The sequence below is a fragment of the Lolium perenne genome, chromosome 3, assembly GCF_019359855.2.
Source record: "Lolium perenne isolate Kyuss_39 chromosome 3, Kyuss_2.0, whole genome shotgun sequence".
Classification (NCBI taxonomy): Eukaryota; Viridiplantae; Streptophyta; class Magnoliopsida; order Poales; family Poaceae; genus Lolium; species Lolium perenne.
Genome location: NC_067246.2, coordinates 340,697,948 through 340,718,391, shown reverse-complemented (window position 1 = coordinate 340,718,391; position 20,444 = coordinate 340,697,948). Strand labels below are relative to the sequence as shown.

Genomic DNA, 20,444 nt, shown 5'->3' with positions numbered 1-20,444 from the left:
CCGTTCAATCGGTCGCCCCTCTCAAGGTGTTTGACGGGAAGACCGTTCAAAGTTCTCGACAAGACGCAACTGATTACGCCTTCGCTGAACGAGCATATCAGTTTGTTCAAGGGAAAGATTTGGTCGAGAATCTCAGGAAGGTACCAACATGTATGCGTAACTTGCATTCGTGGTACCTTAAGGCCTCAAAGGAAGGGATCGAGACTATCATGGTGCGAGTTAGGGAAGAGCACTACTTCCAGGAGTACTGTGTGAACGTTGACTTCGCCGAACTCTTTCAGTTATACAATCTCCGGGCCCTCGACAAATCAATCATCAGTTGCTATTGTCTGTAAGTGATTTATTTATTTAATTTGAGAAGTCTTTAGCTCAGCTCGTTCATTGTCTGCAGATTATAATCTTTTGTGCGCTATATTATGCAGATCGAAGATGCTCGAATGCAAAAGGGACGATATCACAGACATTGGGTTCATTGACCCGCACACAATGCATGTTAAAACCATAGAGAATCCCCTCTATAACAAGGATACACCGCAGACTTTGCTAAGGTTTTTGAAGCGACAACGTGACAAAAACCTAATAATTTGGCCTTACAACTTCGAGTGAGTCTTACTGTCTTATAACACATTATATTTTGCTCACCGTATGTCAAAATTTTAACTAATGACTTATATATATGACACTACATATTGAAACGTGCGTAGGTTTCACTTTATTCTTCTCGTCATCAATTTGGAAATTGGAGAAGTTGAAGTCTTTGACTCACTAAGCAAAAAATCGGAACTATACGTGTCTTGTTTTTTAATGCTCAGAAGGTAATTTTAATTCTTATCGGTTTGTTTCGTTAATTTCCTGCTTTGAACTAATTGATGACTCTTTTATGCATTTTCTTTTGTCGAGCAGCGTATGGCAAACTTTCATCAAGGAAGATACGTCCCGTGAATGGACACCGAAGCTGCGATGGCGTGCGAAAGTAAGTAGTACTACCTAGGTCCACACACCTTTTAATTATCATACTTGACTATTGTTTGATTGAATTATATTCTTGTAAAGAAATGCCCGCAACAACCTCCGGGGACCGATCTCTGTGGATTCTTCGTTTGCGAGTACATCCGCAGAATTGTCAGCGAGAGAACGAATAATGAAAGAAATAAAGAGGTACAAAAACAATCTTCACAAATTTGTTTTGTTATCATAAGTTGTGCTGAGTTTCAGTAATAGTTGTTTCATGTATTCATTTGTATCTTATTCTTTTATACTACCTCCGTCCCAAGGAATAAGGCGCACGCGTATTCCAAGACGAACTTTGACCATAAAAATTGAGCAACAAAATCTTGGTTATATTATATGTAATTAGTATCGTTGGATTCGTATTGAAAAACACTTTCTAGTGATGTTAATTTTATACAAACAATTTTTATATATTTGAAGTAATACTTAGTCAAACGAAAATCGCGTAAAACGAGGATGCCTTATTCCTTGAATCGGAGGTAGTAGTTGGCAAGAAAGCGGAACAAGCTCTCAATCGATGACCGCTTCATAGCAATAGGCGAGGAATTGGCGGGATTTTTCCTTCGGGACGTCATACCACCACTCGCAGAGTACCACTATGAATGAAGATGTACATGTTACATATATAGTTGACTCGAAGAGTACCACTATGCTACATGTAATAGACATATATAGAGTACGCCTCGGAGAGTACCACTATGCATGAAGATCGATCTTTATGCATAGTGCTACTTAATTTGCGATCTTATGCAATAACATGTGTGTTATATTATATGCACCAACTTGCTATGCATCATCTTGATCTTCATGTACTACCTAAACCCAAACGCGTTTCTGGTGCATCGACGCGATATGAAACAAACCGATATCCCTAAACCCCTCCAAAAACCCTAAAAAACCAATTCTCTGCCGCGGCAGAGATTTGGGCAAATTCCCTGCCGCGGGTGGGAACCTTTGGTACCGGTTCGTATTACCAACCGGTACCAAAGCTCCTTGGCCCTGAGCTCTCCTGGTGGCCCACGTGGAGGGCCATTTATACCGGTTCGTAAGCAACCGGTACGAAGGGGGGGGGGGGGGCTTTAGTGCCGGATAATTAATACCGGTTGCTCAACCGGTACTAATGCCCCTCTGGAACCGGTACCGATGAGAGATTTTCTACTAGTGATTGCTCTACTTCTCTATGTCCTATGCATTGTTTTGTGTATTTGCATGTAAATTATATGTGCAAACAATGTGAAGTTTGACGGATTATTAGCAAAAGATGGTAATTCAAGAATTATGTACATCACTAGTAAACATCTAAAACGTGTGGAAAATATTTTGAAGAAATTGCCATATGATAGACTCACTACTGGAGATTCCCTCGTTGCCGTGTTCGATATATTTATGGCAAAGGAGTCACAGAATAACATAGGAAAGGGTTTTCTGTGTATAGAAACATGGCAAAAGTTACACGATATAGGCTGGCACAGTGGCACGACAAAGCGACTTTGCCGTATGTTTTTCGATAAGTACACGACAAACACCTTTGCCGTGTGTATTTTGACAGGTACACAACATCGAAAATATTAAATATGAAAACCAGTGAATAAATATGAATGTTCAACCGCCATTGTTGCATTTTTTTTTTTGCTTTTTGGATCGGCAAGCCACGTGTTCGAGTAAACATTAGACAGAAGATGGGGAGCGGATGGGGATGGGCGCGGCGTACTTTCCAGGGCGGTGCGGTGCTGTGCCGCTGTGTACGTCATTGGCGCTAGGCTAGGTAGCCTCGTTTATTTATTCCGAAAAAAGAAATAAGGCTCTTGCTTGAACTGGACCCACGTGACGCGGCGACGCGTCGTACGCTCAACAAGCGGCTGGGTGCATGCGCCATATGTCACCTACTCTGCCTCCATGGACAAGCGGCTGCCTCCATGCGCCATCGAGCTTTGCCGCGCCTAGTCGTCAATCGTCTGATGCCCATGCATGGGTCAGTCTCAGTCTCAGCCTCGTGATGCATGCATGCAGTGCTCAGACTTTATTTTCTTCTATCTCGGTCTAACGACATTTGTGCTCCATCAACTGAATTTCTCGCGAATCCGTATTGTTCTATGGAGCAAAAAACGAATCAGCAGGTTGGAACTTTTTTCTAAGTAATAGTAAAACGGAAAATCAACTAGGCTCCTTGGTGCATATGATCTCTACCAACAAATATTTTTTGAAATGTTAAAATATGTTGACATTTTTTTACATATACATCTCCACAATATTATATGTGTGTTCGTCAAGTTTCACGAAAAACAGATGTTTTTGTGATCTATGTAAAAAAAAAAAAAAAATTTATCTTGTGAAAGTCTTATTTTCAGCATCGGATTTTGTGTTTTACATGTGTTACACGACAAGTTGATTTTTCATGAAACGAGTTTGTGAGTGTGTAGCACATGAAGGTGTATATACGAAATTTTATTTCAAATTTTTAACATTTTAAAATATATCTAAGACGATTTCAAAATCAAGAGAGCATATACTTTCATGTTCCAAAGCATCACTCCCTAATTAAATGAAACGCTTTTTATAAAAGAAAAAAACAGTAGGTTCCATGACGGTACTTAGTACCGTAATATTGTTGATGGTCTTTACTACGTGACGATCACACACCGGATATATCTTATGCAGTTAATCGTGGTTGTTAGTTTTTCCATGCCCCTCGAGACACCTATTGGTCAGCTGTGAAGCGCATCTTGCTCTATGTCAGTTATGCTGCTTCTTATCAGTTGCACCTTCAGCCTACTCCTTTACGGTCGCTCTCTTCCTTTTCTGCAATGTATTGGGTTGGTAGTTCAGATATGGGATATGCAGTGTTCCATAGACCTAACTTGATCACCTGCAATGCTCACAAACAAGCGACATTATCTCATGGCGGTACTGAAGCTGAGTATTAAGCCGTTGTGAGTGCCGCGGCTGAGCTCATTTGGCTGCATTCTTTGTTTATGAAGCTTGGGATCTCTCAAGGCCAACCTCCAATTCTTGATGTGATAACACCGATGCCACATATCTTTCATCTATTCCGGTATTTCCACTAGTAGAAAACCTCTCATCCATCTAAGCCATAAATACCGGTTCCCTTACGAACCGGTACTAAAGGGTGTATTAGTACCGGTTGCACTGCTCAGACCTTTAGTACCGGTTCGTAAGGACCTTTAATACCGGTTCGTGACACGAACCGGTACTAAAGGGTTCGCGTCAGCTGAAAAACCTTTAGTACCGGTTCTGCTCCCCCACGCAGCTCCACCCCCCCCCCCCCCCCCCCGTGGATCGCCTTTTTTGACACTGTAAAATAGAAAAGAAAATGATAGAAAATTGAAAAAATAAAATGTTTTCAGATTCTTCTATGTTATGCAACCTACTATTAGGAAAAATTAACAAATTTGAATTTTCACTTTTTTTGCAAAAAAGTTCTGAAAAATGGTAAAACCGCAATAACTTTTGCATACGACGTCGAAAAAATACGTATAATATCAAAAAAATCCTGGGAAAAAGTTACATCCGATTTCACCAGGGTTTACCCGATTAGCCAATTTTTAGATTCTCAGAATTCCAAATGAAAATATGAAAGCAGGAAGATTTTATTTTTTTCCAGAAATTTAAAATTTTATATATTTTTATTTTTTTAATTAAAATATTAATTGTAAGATTTTTTGAGTCCTAACATATTACTATTACTTTTATCAAATTATAAGATTTTCAATTTTTCAAGTTTTAGGTTTTGCAAAAAATATTAATTTTTTCAAAAATAATTAAAAATAATAAAAATTAAAAAAGTTAATTTTATTTATTTATTCAACATTATTATTACATCAATACTTTTATTTATTAAAAGAATTATTTGGAATTCAAACGATAAAAAGTGTGACATCGACCAACATGTTAATAGGATTGATATGATACTATTATCACATACATGCGCGCGAAGCACTTGGAAGTGGAACGGGATGGAACTTGGAAGTTAAGCGTGCTAGTGCGGGAGTAGTGTGAGGATGGGTGACCGACCGGGAAGTTTGACTACGGGTAAGTAATTTGACTAGAGATTAAGTGTAGTTAGAGACTAACGGAAATACTAGTAATTCTGAAAAAAATAAAAAAAAGAGGCCGTGAAAAAAAGGGTGTGAAAAATAATTAGAAAAAATGGAAAAAAAAAATTTAAACGAAATAGGCTTTAATACCGGTTCGTGTTACGAACCGGTACCAAAGGTCTCCAGCCCCACGGGTTCCTCCGTGCCCACGTGGAGGCACCTTTAGTACCGGTTCGTAAGGAACCGGTACTAAAGGTGGGAGGCTTTTAGTACCGGATAATTAGTACCGGTTCCAAAACCGGTACTAAAGGCCCTTTGGAACCGGTACTAAAGGGGGGTTTTCTACTAGTGTTCGTGGCTGAACGGAACACACCGAAGTTGCTTATCATTGTATAAGGGAACACGTTGCACAAAATCTAATCTACATCAAGTTCATCTCTTAAATGGTCAACTTGCTAATATCTTCACGAAACCATTGTCACTAGCTCAGTTGGAGTGATGTAGACACCATCTTAACTTGCTAATTTTTGATGCCACGGTTAAAATTGAGGGAGGGTTTTAGACTATATATGTATAGCTTCGTAAATATATGCATGTATTATACACTTGATGTACCCATATATAAAGAGATATTCACACTCAATTAGGGTGTCGAGCCGTTCCCAGCATCAAGTTGCGCAACCGGGACCTGCGAACATGTATGCCATGCATTCTATTCCCATGTTGGGTAGTACCACATACGTCGGTGGACAAACTTGAAATACTATCCACCGACAGATAGAGTACTCGTGAGCTCACATTTTTTATACTGTATAAAAGAAAAATCGGGAGCCTGGTGTACATGCATACAAATACTATATCCCACCGCTCGATCCTGAACACTGGATTTCTGCGTCCAACTAAACATGGACGTAAAGAGCATCCCCACTCGTTGGCGCTCCCCACGCCCAAATCCGGCGAAATTTTCGTCCGGATTGGATGAAGTTTTGGCGTGGGGAGCGCCGAAGTTCCAGCCGTCCCCCCGGCAGGAAACCCCCAACCTCGACCATTTGACATATTTCAAACAAATTCAACATAAAATTTAACAAGTTCGGCAAACAAGAGGACGAAAATTGCTGAAACAAATTCGGCGATAACAGTACAATGTTTAACAAGTGCTGAAACAAATGAAGCACACAAATTTCACAATTTTTCAAACAAATTAAGGCAGACTAGTTGGCGTCGGCGTTGGCGTTGCCTCGGAGCCTCCATATGTGCTCCACCAGATCATCTTGCAGCAGCTGGTGCATTGTAGAGTCTCGAATCTCCTGGCGCATAGCAATGAAGGCGGCCCATGATGGAGGCACCTGGTGATTAGGCTGTGCAAGAGGACCCTCTCTCTCATATGGTGCTTCTTGCTCAGCCAGAGGAACCGGATGCTTTCGCTCATCTTCAATAATCATCTGCTCCTCCTCTTCGTCCGAGTCCATGGCCGGCGAGGCAAATGGACGAACACCTGACGGGCGTGGTCGAGGCAACCCGAGCCGCGAGCGACGACGAGCAAGCAGGCCGGAAAACAGGCCGGCGGAAGAGCAGCCAGATAGGCCGTCGTCCAAACACGGCGGAATATAGGCAGGTGGGGAAGGAGTGGCGGCGCAATCTGGGCAACAAGCCGGCGGGGTGGTGCCGGCGGCGAGAGAGATACGAGGGGTGGGGGAGAATTTGAGCGACGTGGCGGTGGGGTTCGTGCGTCGAGTCACCGACAGATCGGGCCCTTCCCCGCTTTTCACTCGTCCGGAGTCCCCGAGAGCTCCCCGGGGGGCCGGGGGGGGCGTGGGATCGCCGGATGAATTTAGGCCCAAATCCGGACGAAAACGAGGAACCGGGGGCGCGACTGGGCCGAATTTCGCCGTCCGGATGGAAAAAACGCTCGCCGGGGGCCTCCTCGGGGACGAGTGGAGATGCTCTAAGGCAGAGATAGGATCCCTTGTTCCTATCTCACCGCTCACTTGCTCACTGCTCTCGAATTCATCACCATCGATCGTGTGATCCGGTCAGGCTCCTACGTGTCAACCAGAAGTGTCTATATAAAAACCAAGGTCGTAGCTGAGCAGCCCAGTTAGACACACGGAGCGCATAGCTAGCAGAGATGGCTCCCACTCCTCTGCTCGCTGCGGCAGCACTGATGGCGGTGGCGGTGGCGAGCTGGTCACTTGCTGCGGCGGAGCAAGATGGTGCCGGCAACCTGAGGCAGCCGCCGGTGGCGCAGGGCCTGTCGTTCGACTTCTACAGACGGAGCTGTCCGAGAGCGGAGTCCATCGTGCAGGAATACGTCAAGGACGCCGTCAGCAAGGACGTCGGCATCGCCGCGGGGCTCCTCCGCCTCCACTTCCACGACTGCTTCGTGCAGGGCTGCGACGCGTCGGTGCTCCTCGACGGGTCAGCAACCGGTCCCGGCGAGCAGCAGGCGCCGCCGAACCTCACGCTGCGCCCGTCCGCCTTCGCCGCCATCAACGCCATCCGCGACCGGCTCGAGCGGGAGTGCCGGGGCGCCGTGGTCTCCTGCTCCGACATCCTCGCGCTCGCCGCGCGCGACTCCGTGGTCTCCACCGGCGGGCCCTCCTACCGCGTGCCGCTGGGCCGCCGCGACAGCCCGCGCTTCGCCACCGTACAAGACGTGCTCTCCGGCCTCCCCGCGCCCACCGCCACCGTGCCGTCCCTCCTCGCCGTGCTCCGCAGCATCAACCTCGACGCCACCGACCTCGTCGCGCTCTCCGGCGGCCACACCGTGGGGCTGGGCCACTGCACCTCCTTCGACGACCGCCTCTTCCCGCGCCCCGACCCGACCATGAACCCCGACTTCCTCGGCAAGCTCAAGCAGACGTGCCCGGCCAAGGGCACCGACCGCCGCACCGCGCTGGACGTCCGCACACCCAACGCGTTCGACAACAAGTACTACGTCAACCTGCTCAACCGCCAGGGCCTCTTCACCTCCGACCAGGACCTCTACACCAACGCCGCCACCCGGCCCCTCGTCGAGCGCTTCGCGCGCAGCCAGCAGGACTTCTTCAACCAGTTCGGCGTGTCCATGGTGAAGATGGGGCAGATCAAGGTGCTCACCGGCAACCAGGGCCAGGTCCGCAGGAACTGCTCCGCCCGCAACCCCGGCACCGTCGCCGGCGACCTCTCGTGGTCGTCCCTCGCGCAGACCGTCGGCGAGGCCGCCGCAGAGAGCCTCGGGTTCTAGACCACGTGCTCGCCTGCCTTGAGTGTAGCTGCTTGGCAGTGATAATTAGCAAGGACTAGTGTGTACAACTAGCTGTTAATTATGTCCAAATAAAAAGTAACCAAGGCAAGGCATGATGATGTTAGGCTGTCAGCGTGGCTGTACATCTTTGTTTTAATCCAGCCGTGTGTTTACAAAACACGACAGCCAGTTAGTTTAATCTATATATCGATGCTTATCTTGTCTCTAATCAGTGAAAACTTTTTTTTTAATTCATAGAGCTCTATTGATTAACTGACAGGATTATAATCACTTCGAGGAGTATCAACGAAAAAACTAGGGTCATAGTTAATCCACATGCATCTCCTCCTATCAATATTAGCTTGTTTTGCACATAGATGGGCAGCCATGTTTGCTTCATGCCCAGCAAAAAAACATTGCTAACACTAGTCAAAGCTCTACTAATCTCCCTAATTTTTTTGCAAATAGACCTAATTTCTGAGCGGTTATCATCATCCACATTACATAGGTTCACAACCAATTGAGAGTCACTTTCTATGATCACTTGGTTATAGCCTTTCTCCGCCACGAGTCTAATTCCCTCTCGGATAGCCAACGCCTCCATAGTCCTCGAAATAGGCTTTCGCCCCGCTTTATAAATAAAGCAACCATGTCCATACAAGGTTCAGATACAACACAGCCAGAACATATCAAGCATCAACGATCTGCTGGGGCAACAGCACAACATGCCCAAAGGAAAGAGAAAAGCGATACAACACCCCACAGCGGAGGGCCACTCAGAGGCTGGACGACGTAGAAATGCGACGGGCTGCCGCAAGAAGATCCTCCAACATGCCGTCCAGGCGCTCCCTGTCCCGCTTCCTACATAGCGGGTACCACTGCTGCAACAAAGCCAAGAAAGAGTAGATAGAGTCAGAAGTGCGTCGAGGTAAGATACGCTCTATGACCATCTTATTGCGCACAGTCCACAGGGTCCAGGTCAAGGCCGCGAACAATAACCAGAAGAGGCGCCTCCTCCTACCGGTGTTGTTCGCATGGACCTCAATGAACTCACCGAGGGCTGAAGCCTGTCACTCAGGCCCCAGCGCCTCCTGGAGGAAGCTCCAAAGGAAACGGGCCGCAGGGCAAGAGAACATGATGTGCGTCGTCATCTCCGGGACCGCACATAATGGACAAAGCCCGTTGCCCGGCCCGTGCCTCTTCGCAACCTCCACCCCCCCGGGAAGGCGATCCCTAAGCAATTGCCACAAGAAAATCTTCGTCTTAAGCGGGATAGGCACTTTAAAAAGAGGGGACGTCTAGGGTAGCGGAGGCCCCCTAAACAGGGCCCTATAGGCTGTTCTCACGGAGAACGAGCCGAATGGCGTTAAGCGCCATGAGGGCGAGTCTAATCCTCCCGGCACAGCGTTCGGGAGGAGGTTCCGCAACGAAGCCAGACTCAGGGCCTCTCCCTGGGTCAGACCGCGACGGAACAGGATATCCCAGCCCCCCTGGGCAGCATCCGCAACAAGAATAGAGGGGTCTGCGCAAATGGCAAAGAGATCCGGGAAGTCAAGGCGAATGGGACGGTCGCCAAGCCACGGGTCAAGCCAGAACATGGTCCCTCTACCATCGCCTATGGAGAGGGATAGTCCCGCTCTGATCTCATGCTTAATGTCCTGGAGGGCTCTCCAAAACTGAGATCCCTCCTGTCGGTCACAAGCAAGGAGTGGCCGGCCCCTTAGGTATTTCGCCTTAATCAACTTAAGCCACAGTCCCCCGTCATCAGATAGGATCCTCCAAACCCATCTCAGCATGAGGGCCACATTCATGTGGCCAGAGGAGATAATCCCTATGCCCCCAAGATCCTTGGGGGCTCACACATTGGCCCATTTGACCATGTGGTATTTTTGTCGGCCTGTCCTGTCTTGCCAAAAGAAGCGTGAAAGCTCTTTGTCAAAGGCAGCATGTACCCCTTCAGGAAGGATGTACAGGCCCATGATATACATGGGGAGACTAGACAGGCACGAATCGATGAGGACCGTCTTGCTACCCTTGGAGGTGAACCTCCCGCACCACGGTTCAGCCTTCGCTCTAACTCGCCCCACCAAGGGGGTGAGGTCTCTAATAAGGATCCTAGAATCCCCAACAGGTACTCCCAGGTAGTTCACAGGGAAAGTTGACAACCTGAAGTTTAGGTTGTTAGCGATCCGCTATTGGGCTTCTGGAGGGTACCCCAAGACCACTACCTCACTTTTGTCAAAGTTAATTTTGAGGCCCGACATGGCCTCAAAACAGAGGAGTAGGAACTTGGTGTTCTGAATATCCAGGTCCGAACCCTCGAACAGAATCATGGTATCGTCCGCATATTGGAGTTGGGTCACCCCTCCACCAGGGATTAGGTGCCCGACCACTCCAGTAATATGGCCCGAGATCCTAGCCCTCTCCAGGATCTCGGCCAGGGAGTCAACCGCAGTGTTGAAGAGGATAGGGGACAGGGGGTCGCCATGTCGCACTCCACATGCTGGCCTAAAGTAGGGACCCACTTCCCCATTAATGTTAATGGCCGTGCTGCCAGTCATCACTGTCTGCATAATCCAACCAATCATCCGGTCATCAACGCCCCTCCTCTGAAGGACCTGTCAGAGGAAGGACCAATCCAAGCGGTCGTACGCCTTTTGGAAGTCTAGTTTTAAGAAGACACCCCTCTGGTGTCGACTCCTGACCTCATGCACAATCTCATTAAGTGCTAGGATTCCATCGTGATTAAGGAAGATGAACATCTCGTTGGCTAACCTGGCACCAACAGATACACGTTTCCACGGTATAACACCGGAGAAACCAACTTATCCATTGGGCAAAATAGCACTCGACGTGCAGTTCGGAACAATAGAAAATTTCAGGAAAGAAAAGCTCGAATTTGAGGTCATAGATTGGCCGTCGCAATATCACGCCATCTTGGGACGACCCGCGTATGCCAGGTTCATGGCAGTGCCACACTATACATATCTATTGTGGAGGATCCTTGGACCCAAGGGCCCGATAACGGTTAAGGGAAGTTTTGCCCTGTCAGATAAGTGCGACAGAGATTTTCACAAACTCTCCGAGTCATTCGGAATGCAAGCTGAGTACGAGGCCACCAAGTTTACCACCAACCACAATGTGTTGCCAGATGGAGGTAGATCCTTGCAAGAGCAAGCTTTCGACACCTCCAAGGACTCCAAGGAAGTACAGATCCACCCGACGGATCCCAAGAAAACGACATCCATCATGGCCAACATGGATAGCGCATAGGAAAGCGCACTCATCGAGTTCCTCCGTGAGCGCTGGGAAATCTTCGCATGGTGTCCAGCTGATATGCCAGGAGTACCCAAGGAACTTGCCGAGCACGCACTTAATTTGGATCCAAGAGCCAGACCAATACGACAACCTTTGCGACATTTCTCTGAGCCAAACCGCAAGGTAATGTTGTCAGAAATTCATTGACTCGAAGAAGCGGGGTTCATCAAGGAAATAAAAACTGAGGCCACCTGGGTTGCTAATCCAGTGTTGGTCCTGAAGAAAAACACTGAAGTCCTTCGCATGTGTGTCGATTTCACGTGTCTCAACAAACACTGCCCAAAGGATCACTTCCCCCTCCCGCGGATCGATCAAATTATCGACTTCACGGCAGGCTGTGAACGTCTTTCATTCCTGGATGCATATTCTGGTTACAATCAGATCCGACTAAAAGAAGAGGATGAAGTCAAAACAGCTTTCATAACCCCCTATGGCATGTTTTGCTACAGAACAATGCCCTTCGAGTTAAAAAAACGCAGGAGCAACATATCAGAGGATGATGCAGAAATGCCTCACCACGTAGATTGGAAAGAACGTCCAAGTATACATCGATAATGTGGTCATCACGACAAAACAAGGGTTATCCCTAGTCGACGATTTGCGAGAAACATTCGACAACCTCGACAAGTTCCGCATCAAGCTGAACCCGACGAAATGTTCCTTTGGTGTTCCCGCGGAAGAACTCCTCAGATACTTGGTGTCAGCTAAAGGGATTGAAGCAAACCCAGAAAAAATACAGGCTATTCTGACGATGAAGAAACCGACCAAGCTTAAGGAGATACAACAGCTAACGGGGCGAATCGCAGCTCTAAGCAGATTTGTCGCCAGGTTGGGAGAAAAAGCGTTGCCCTTTTACACGTTTATGAAGCAAGGAGAAAAATTCGAGTGGAATGAAGAAGCAGACAAGGCTTTTGAGCACTTAAAACATACTATTTCGACACCACCAGTGTTGGTGGCGCCACGAGAAAAAGAACCTCTGTTGCTGTATATTGCGGCCACACCACAGGTGGTCAGCACAGTTCTCGTGGTAGAACGGGAAGAAGAAGGAAAAATCCATGGAGTTCAACGCCCAGTATATTTCCTTAGCGAAGTTTTGTCTCCATCCAAGCAACGCTACCCGCATTATCAGAAGCTAGCATATGGAGTTTTCATGTCAGCAAGGAAGCTAAGGCATTACTTCTCGGCGCACCCGATAGTAGTGGTTAATGAGGCGCCCCTCCCGAACATTTTGAACAATCCAGAAGCTACAGAACGTGTCTCCCTTTCGGGAATAGAACTTTCCCCTCGGGACATCACATATGAAAAAAGAAAAGCAATCAAGTCGCAAATTTTGCCGGACTTTGTCGCAGAGCGGATGGAACTCCAGAACACAGGGCCGCTGGACTTGTCGAGTACTTGGCACATAAATTTCGATGGGTCCAAGAGAACAGAAGGAGCAGGAGCAAGCGTGATATTTGTTTCCCCGCAAGGTGACAAGATGAAGTACATACTGCGGATGACCTTCCCCAACGCGTCAAATAACAAAGCAGAATATGAAACTCTCCTCCATGGGATGAAGATGGCAAAAGCGTGCGGGGCAACGCGCCTGAAAAATTTCGGTGACTCTCAGTTGGTAGCACAACAGGTGATGAACAAGTGCGATGCAATCAACGATAGCATGATAGCATACAGGGACGCCTATAATGAACTCGAGAAATTTTTTGATGGGTGTGAGGTAAATCACGTGAGTAGACTCAGCAATGATGAAGCCGATGTTCTGGCAAACATCGGGTCACAGTGTTTACCCATACCACCAGGAGTGTTTTGGGAAGAAATTAGCGAGAGATCAACCAAGCCGAAAAAGTCTGTAGTACAGAAGCAGTCGAAGAAAAAAGATAAGCCCAAGAAAGCCTCGGGGGCTGCAGCAGCCCCAGAACCATCAACTTCGGATGAAGAGGAAGAGCCAGAAGAGGTGATGATGATACAAATCCCATGGATGCAAACGTATCTAGCATATATTACAAAGAAAGAGTTATCAGGCGATCTAAAGCATTCACAGTGGTCAAAGGAGAACTATATAAACGTAGTATATCGGGTGTCCTGCAGAGATGTATTACACCCGAAGAAGGGCGCCTCATACTCAAAGATATACATGAAGGGATATGCGGCCACCACGCGAGCAGTCGAGCAATTGCAGCCAAAGCTTTTCGAGCTGGTTTTTACTGGTTATTAGCCATAGAAGACGCAAAGGGCATCGTGCGTACCTGTGAAGCCTGCCAGAGATTCGCGTCCAAACCTCATTCTCCAGCAGCCGAACTAATGCCAATACCTCTGGCATGGCCTTTCGCCCAATGGGGACTCGATATGGTGGGAAAGTTGCATAAGTCTTGGCCAGGAGGACACGTCTATTTGCTCGTAGCAGTCGACAGGTTTACCAAGTGGATTGAAGCAAAGCCAGTAACAACAGCAGATGCAACAGCAGCACTAAATTTCATCAAGGGCATAGTTTTTCGGTTTGGTGTCCCTAACAGCATAGTAACGGATAACGGTAGCAATTTCACCTCCCGAGAGTTCAAGGATTATTGCGAAGGAGTGGGCATTAAACTGTAACTTGCGTCGGTGGCACATCCACAAACCAATGGTCAAGTCAAAAAAGCAAACGGCCTAATCTGCAATGGCATCAAGAAGCGTTTGTTAGCACCACTCGAAAAAGCAAGACACGCTTGGGTCGACGAGTTACCCTCCGTGTTATGGGGCCTGCGAACAACACCGAACGCAGCAACTCAGGAGACTCCTTTCTTTCTAGTTCATGGTGCCGAAGCTGTACTCCCAATAGAAATAGAACATAACTCTCCTCGAGTTGTGGAGTATGAAGAAGCAGCATCGCAAAGAGCACTCGAAGACGACGTTGATGCAGTCGATGAGGCAAGAGATGTCATGTTGTCCAGAGTAAGCGCATATCAGCAGAACCTCAAGAATTACCACAGCCGTCGGCTGCGACCCAGATCTTTTGAAGTGGGAGATTTAGTTCTTCGACTCAAGCAAGATGGCCATGAAAAATTGGAATCTCCATGGCTGGGGCCATACATTATCACAGAAGTTATCCCAGGAGGAGCATATCGATTAAAAGATTAGAATATAGGCAAAGACGAAGGGAACCCGTGGAATGTCGCACAGTTGCGGCGCTTCTACGCGTAAAAGGAAGCAGTCAGGACTCGGCAAATACCATGTAAATTGTACTTGAATAGCTCGCAAGTTTTCAGACGCACTCTTTTCCTTTCAGGGTACCGAGTGGGACTAAAAGGTTTTTAATGAGGCGGGCTTGCTTTGCTGAAATATAGCATGGTTGGAATAAAAATAGTGATGTAAAAAATTCTTGTCATGTTCTTCGCAAATCATGCTTGGGGGCTCCACCCACAAAAATCAACATAGTTAATTCGACAATGATCACATATTCACCTTGGCTTGGCACACGCCTCGTGAATAAAAGCAACCAACAATCCTCGCCACACCGACGCTCGTGGGCTGGGTTGAAAGTCAAATCAAAAGAACCGATCCTTCCGAATAAAGTTTGCTTTGACCTTATAAGCGTCTCGCAAAATTATAAATATAGTACGAAAATATAGTACATCTTCATTTACACAACCATCCGATGATCAAGAAATAAAGTATACAACAAGTACAATATATCTACAGAGATGTGTTTTGGCTCAAACTTCATGCACAATACAATATAGCTATACAAAGTTACACAAGAATTCTACATCCATCTATCCACATTTTGGCGAGTGGAGCAATCGTGCTGGGCACCCCTATAAAAGTCAGAGTCCATACTAAGCAGTTTCTCAATTATTTGTTCGGCAGGACCATGAACCGCTTCAATGTGACGGTCAAGGTTTATTCTCCTTTTTGAGCCCCTCGAAAGAACACCCCTCACAATGTCGTCAATATCAATCTTCGAGTGATGAATTTTTACCCAGATAAGGGCAAACTTCGCCCCGGAAATCATCTGCGCCTTCACAAGGTTATGAATAGCTTGTACATCTTTGAACTTCTTTATCAAATCATTGAATTCGTCGGGCTGAGGGTTGCGAGGAAACATGGTCTTATAAACAAGGCTAAGGGTGTCACAGCACAAGTCAATGAACGCTCGAGTTTGAGAAGCATGATCTTGGAACTGGACAATACATCTACATCGCGTCTTGTCTGCCTAGAAATCAACATTAGCTTTAGCGGCAAGTCGCGTGAGACTATCAACCCGTAAGTTTACCCTCTGTATATCCAAAAAGGAACCTATGGCAAAAGAACAAGTTAGTAAGTGGCTGAGTAAGGAAAGATAATTTGGTTTGAAGAGGAAACAGCAGCGCACCAGCCATGTCCTGACTTGCATCAGTCATGAGGTCGAGCATGTAGTTTTCGCGTTCGGCAGAACGAATAGCCTTGGCAGCAGCGGTTTTTTCCGATTTAAGGGACTCCTGTGCTTGAAGAAGAGCAGTTTGTTTGCGATCCGATGATTTTCGCGCTTGATCCAGGGCAGTCCCAGCCTGTTTCTTCAACAACTGTAGCTGTTGTCGCATATCCTCCATCTCCCGTTTCATCGAGTCAGGTATTGAAGACGCGTTCGAGGAGATATTTTCAAGAATTTTTGCGGGTTGCGGTGCAGCAGGAGACACGCCGGAACATCCAGTCTCGGTATAGTTGTCAAAAACTAACTGAAAAATATAAATATACTCGACATCAATTACTCCGCAAGTTGAACTTTTTCATTCATCATCATGATATATTACAAAAAGGAGTTCAAAAGATGCAGCTCATTGATGTTGTGCAGAGTATGCAGTTGGGAAACCCCAAGAGGAAGGTATGATGAGCACAGCAGCAAGTTTTTCCTCAGTAAGAAACCAAGGTTTATCGACCAGTAGGTGAAAGAAATCACTTCTGAAGGTGTTGCTAGCTGACTTTGGCAGGGCGCACTACCGGTGTCAGCAACAACGTGGAACCTGCACACAACACAACCAAATTACTTTGCCCAACTTACAGTGAGGTTGCCAATCTCACTGGTTTTGCTGAAAACAAAGGATTAGACGTATAGTGTGGAAAGAGATGTTTGTTTGCAGTGGAAATAAAGAGAACAGTGCTTTGCAGTAGATGTTTTATCAGTGTAAAAGAAAGGACCGGGGTCCACAGTTCACTAGAGGTGTCTCTCCATAAAGATAAATAACATGCTGGGTAAACAAATTACAGCTGGGCAATTGACAGAATAAAGACCATACATGACAAGATGATTACTATGAGATTCATTTGGGCATTACAACAAGATTCATAGACCGTAATCCAACTGCATCTATGACTAATAATCCACCCTAAGGATATCATCTGAACAACTTTGGGTATTAAGTTGCAAGCAACAGATTATTGCATTAAGTAAAGTGTGTAAAGTAAACAATAGAATTATCCTTGGATAAAGCATTGTTGTTTTCTCCCTAGTAGCAACATCACATCTACAACCTTAGGAGTTACTGTCACTCTCCCAGATTACTAGAGGCATGAACCCACTATCGAGCATAAATACTCCCTCTTTGAGTCACAAGCACATACTTGGCCAAAGCATCTACTAGCAACGGAGAGCATGCAAGATCACAAATAACATATAAACATGTCTATAATCAACTGAACCATAGTATTCAATATTCATCAGATCCCAGCAAACACAACATGTAGCATTACATAAAGATGATCTTGATCATGATAGGCATCTCACAAGATCTAAACATGAAGCATATGGAGGAGAAGACAACCATCTAGCTACTGCTATGGACCCGTAGTCCAGAGATGAACTACTCACGCATCACTTCGGAGGCGGGCATGGTGATGAAGAGGCCTCCAGTGATGATCTCCCTCTCCGGCAGGGTGCCGGGATGAGCTTCAGAACCCTCCCGAACTAGGGTCGACGATGGCGGGGGCTACGAAACTTTTCGTGGATGGAGGCTTGGGTGTTTAGGTTTTTCCCGAGGTTATCAATTTATAGGCGAAAGGGCGAGGTCGGTGGACGCCCGAGGGGCCCACACCATACCTTGGCGCGGCCAGGGGGTGGGCCGTGCCTAGGGGTGGTGTGGCTACCTCCTGGCTCTTCTCCATCTCCCCTTTGGACTCTGTTTTCATGACAGCAAAATATGAACTTCGGCTTTTGTTTTGTCCAATTCCGAGAATATTTCCAGAATAACTTTTCTGAAATACAAAAAGAGCAGAAAACAGGAACTGGCACTGTGGCATCTTGTTAATAGGTTAGTTCCAGAAAATGCATAAAAATGCCACGAAGTGTAAACAAAACATATAGAAATTGGTGTAAAACAAGCATGTAGCATCAAAAATTATAGATACGATTGCAACGTATCAGCATCCCCAAGCTTAACTCCTGCTCGTCCTCGAGTAGGTAAGTGATACAAAAATAATTTTTGAGGTGAGATGCAGCCAACACAATCTTGATCAAATTATTGTAAAAGCGTTGTGAGCTGAGATCAAAGTACTCTAAACATAGGCATGATAGATATAATTCTAACAATAGAACTTAGCAACTATGTTACAACATGAGAAGTAACTCAAACAAAAGATCATGAATAATAGTGCACTGAAAGCAACTGTTTGTTTTTTAGCATAGAGAAAACATAGCAAAGTGGTATTCAGCTTGTCCTTCATGGAATAGCAAAACATAAATGCATAGGACACCTTTAAAGTTCAAAAGGGTGACTAGATACAAATAGTTTGAGAACAAGCAATAACATAATCATGAATTAATCAATAATAAATTTTGGGACTATGCACATTATACTCAGAATGACAACTATGCTCTCTTCATTGGTGCATAAAGTTAGAAGATGAAGACTCAACATAAAAGTAAAAGAAAGGCCCTGCGCAGAGGGAAGCAAAGATTACTCATGTGCTAGATCTTTTTATTTTGAATAAAACAGAGGTGTTGAAAATGTATTTTGAGAGGTATGTATGTCTATGTCAACGACTGGTATCAAATGGTTTATCATCCTTTCATATAGTGACTTCAAGAGCGGCTCCCATATAGTTCTCCATTTGCACACCATTATTTAGGATCTCTCCAGTTCATAGTGTGCGGACCTTTATTTGTTTATCTTGCTCTTTTTGCAATATTAAGGACTAGCACATTATTCATGCTAGTCAAGGTGTGAAGTCATGAAAAGACAATAAAGCATTCAATACTTCCTCATGAGCTAAAACAGGTACACAAAACATGTAATAATTTTTGAAGGTTTTAAAGGTAGCACACAAGCAATTTACTTTGGAGTGGCGGTGAAATACCACATATAGGTAGGTATGGTGGACACAATTGGTAAACTTTGGTTTTTGGGAGTTGGATGCACGAGTAGAGCTCATACTCAGTACAGGTGAAGGCTAGCAAAAGACTGGGAGCGACCAACTAAGAGAGCAATAATGGCCATAATCATGCATAGCGACAAAACATTATTAATCAAAGCATAAAGTGATATTACAAGTCAAAAACTGAATGATCATAGAGGCTTGAGGTGACTGGTTTGTAGTCATAACATGGTGTAAGCATGTGCCAAGTCAACCCAATTAAAGCATCAAAGGAGAATACCATAATATTATGATTTTGTATGATGGAAACAACACATGATTCTTTCAATGGCACATTAAGCACTCTCAGCTATTTGAGACAAGTCATGCTACAACAATAACTACTAAGCATATAATTAAAATAACATCTAACATGACATGCTAAAGTCTAAGCCACAGTCTAAACAAGCTTCCTTTTGCACCACTATAAGCATGAAATATTTTACTTGTCTCCAACACCAATCAATTTATTTGAAACAACTCTCATAGGTAATAATCAATAAAGACCAGAGAGATAATCATACCTAACTAAAGAAAACTAACAAGCTCTGAACAAAATACGAGTGGAAAACAAGAGCTAAACGCAGTACTAGCAAAAGAGAACACTCGCTGGACAATAAGAGTGAAAACTAGAGTGTTCTATGCAATGAAAACGGAGTGTGTCATTCTCCAAAAAAAGTATGCTGGGATCCAACCATATACTACAGCAAACAAAACAAAAGAAAACTAAAAACAAAAATAAAGACGCTCCAAGAACAACACCTAGCATATAAAGCAATAAAAATATAGTGTCTTGAAAGATGACCTGATATTTTTGTTGATGAAGAAGGGAATGCCTTGGGCATCCCCAAGTTTTGACGCTTGTACCTCTTGGATATTTCTTGGGGTGACATGGGCATCCCCAAGCTTGAGCTTTTGTCCATCTTTCATCTCATCACATCATTCTTCTCTCCCTACACATGAAAACTTGCTTCATACAAAACTTCACACAATTTTTGTTAGCAGCATTAGAGCAATCAAAATAACAAATCCACTTTGGTTCAGTTCTAACATAAGTCAAACATCCATTAAAACATTAGCTACTGTAGCAACTTCTTTTAAAAGCTCTTTCTCTCAAAAGAACTCAAAAAGAAAAAGATTAAGAGGCAAATGCAAATAGTGGCAGAAATCTGTCAAAACAGAACAACAGGTAAAGATCATTTTTTTCGAAAATCCTCTGTTGCTCAAATCGAAAAGTGCGAAACTAATGAAAGTTAGATAATAACCCGGGGCATATGCTCAAACATTTTCAGATCAATCCGACGTTGTGGCTGAGAATAATAATTTTTTTGGTGGCAGCACAGAATCTGTTTCGGGACAGCAACTTCCCCAAATCTTACCTTCTTCCTATTAGAGGCTATCCTTGGCACAAAAATGAAATAAAAAGGATAAGGAGAGGTTATTACAGAGGTAAAAACTTCCAAGACTCAATA

General features: G+C 45.2%; 2 protein-coding genes and 1 long non-coding RNA gene across 3 annotated transcripts; 2 read left to right on the top strand and 1 right to left on the bottom strand.

The window, feature by feature from the left end:
- The first annotated feature begins 716 nt into the window (after positions 1-716).
- LOC127338963 (uncharacterized) lies at positions 717-2,032 on the top strand. The gene is made up of 3 exons (XR_007874561.2): positions 717-973; positions 1,054-1,158; positions 1,498-2,032. It is a non-coding gene; the product is annotated as an uncharacterized lncRNA (long non-coding RNA).
- A 5,023-nt stretch (positions 2,033-7,055) lies between these two features.
- Positions 7,056-8,516, top strand: LOC127346001 (cationic peroxidase SPC4-like). Its single transcript, XM_051372533.2, has one exon. It carries the CDS (start codon positions 7,195-7,197, stop codon positions 8,290-8,292), a length of 1,098 nt encoding a protein of 365 aa, XP_051228493.1. The 5' UTR covers positions 7,056-7,194; the 3' UTR covers positions 8,293-8,516.
- Positions 8,517-9,068: 552 nt separating this feature from the next.
- On the bottom strand, positions 9,069-10,853 carry LOC139838299 (uncharacterized mitochondrial protein AtMg01250-like). Its single transcript, XM_071827709.1, has 3 exons — positions 10,507-10,853; positions 10,245-10,407; positions 9,069-9,173 (listed from the first exon to the last, which is right to left on the bottom strand). Exons 1-3 carry the CDS (start codon positions 10,851-10,853, stop codon positions 9,069-9,071), a joined length of 615 nt encoding a protein of 204 aa, XP_071683810.1.
- Between the last annotated feature and the right edge of the window lie 9,591 nt (positions 10,854-20,444).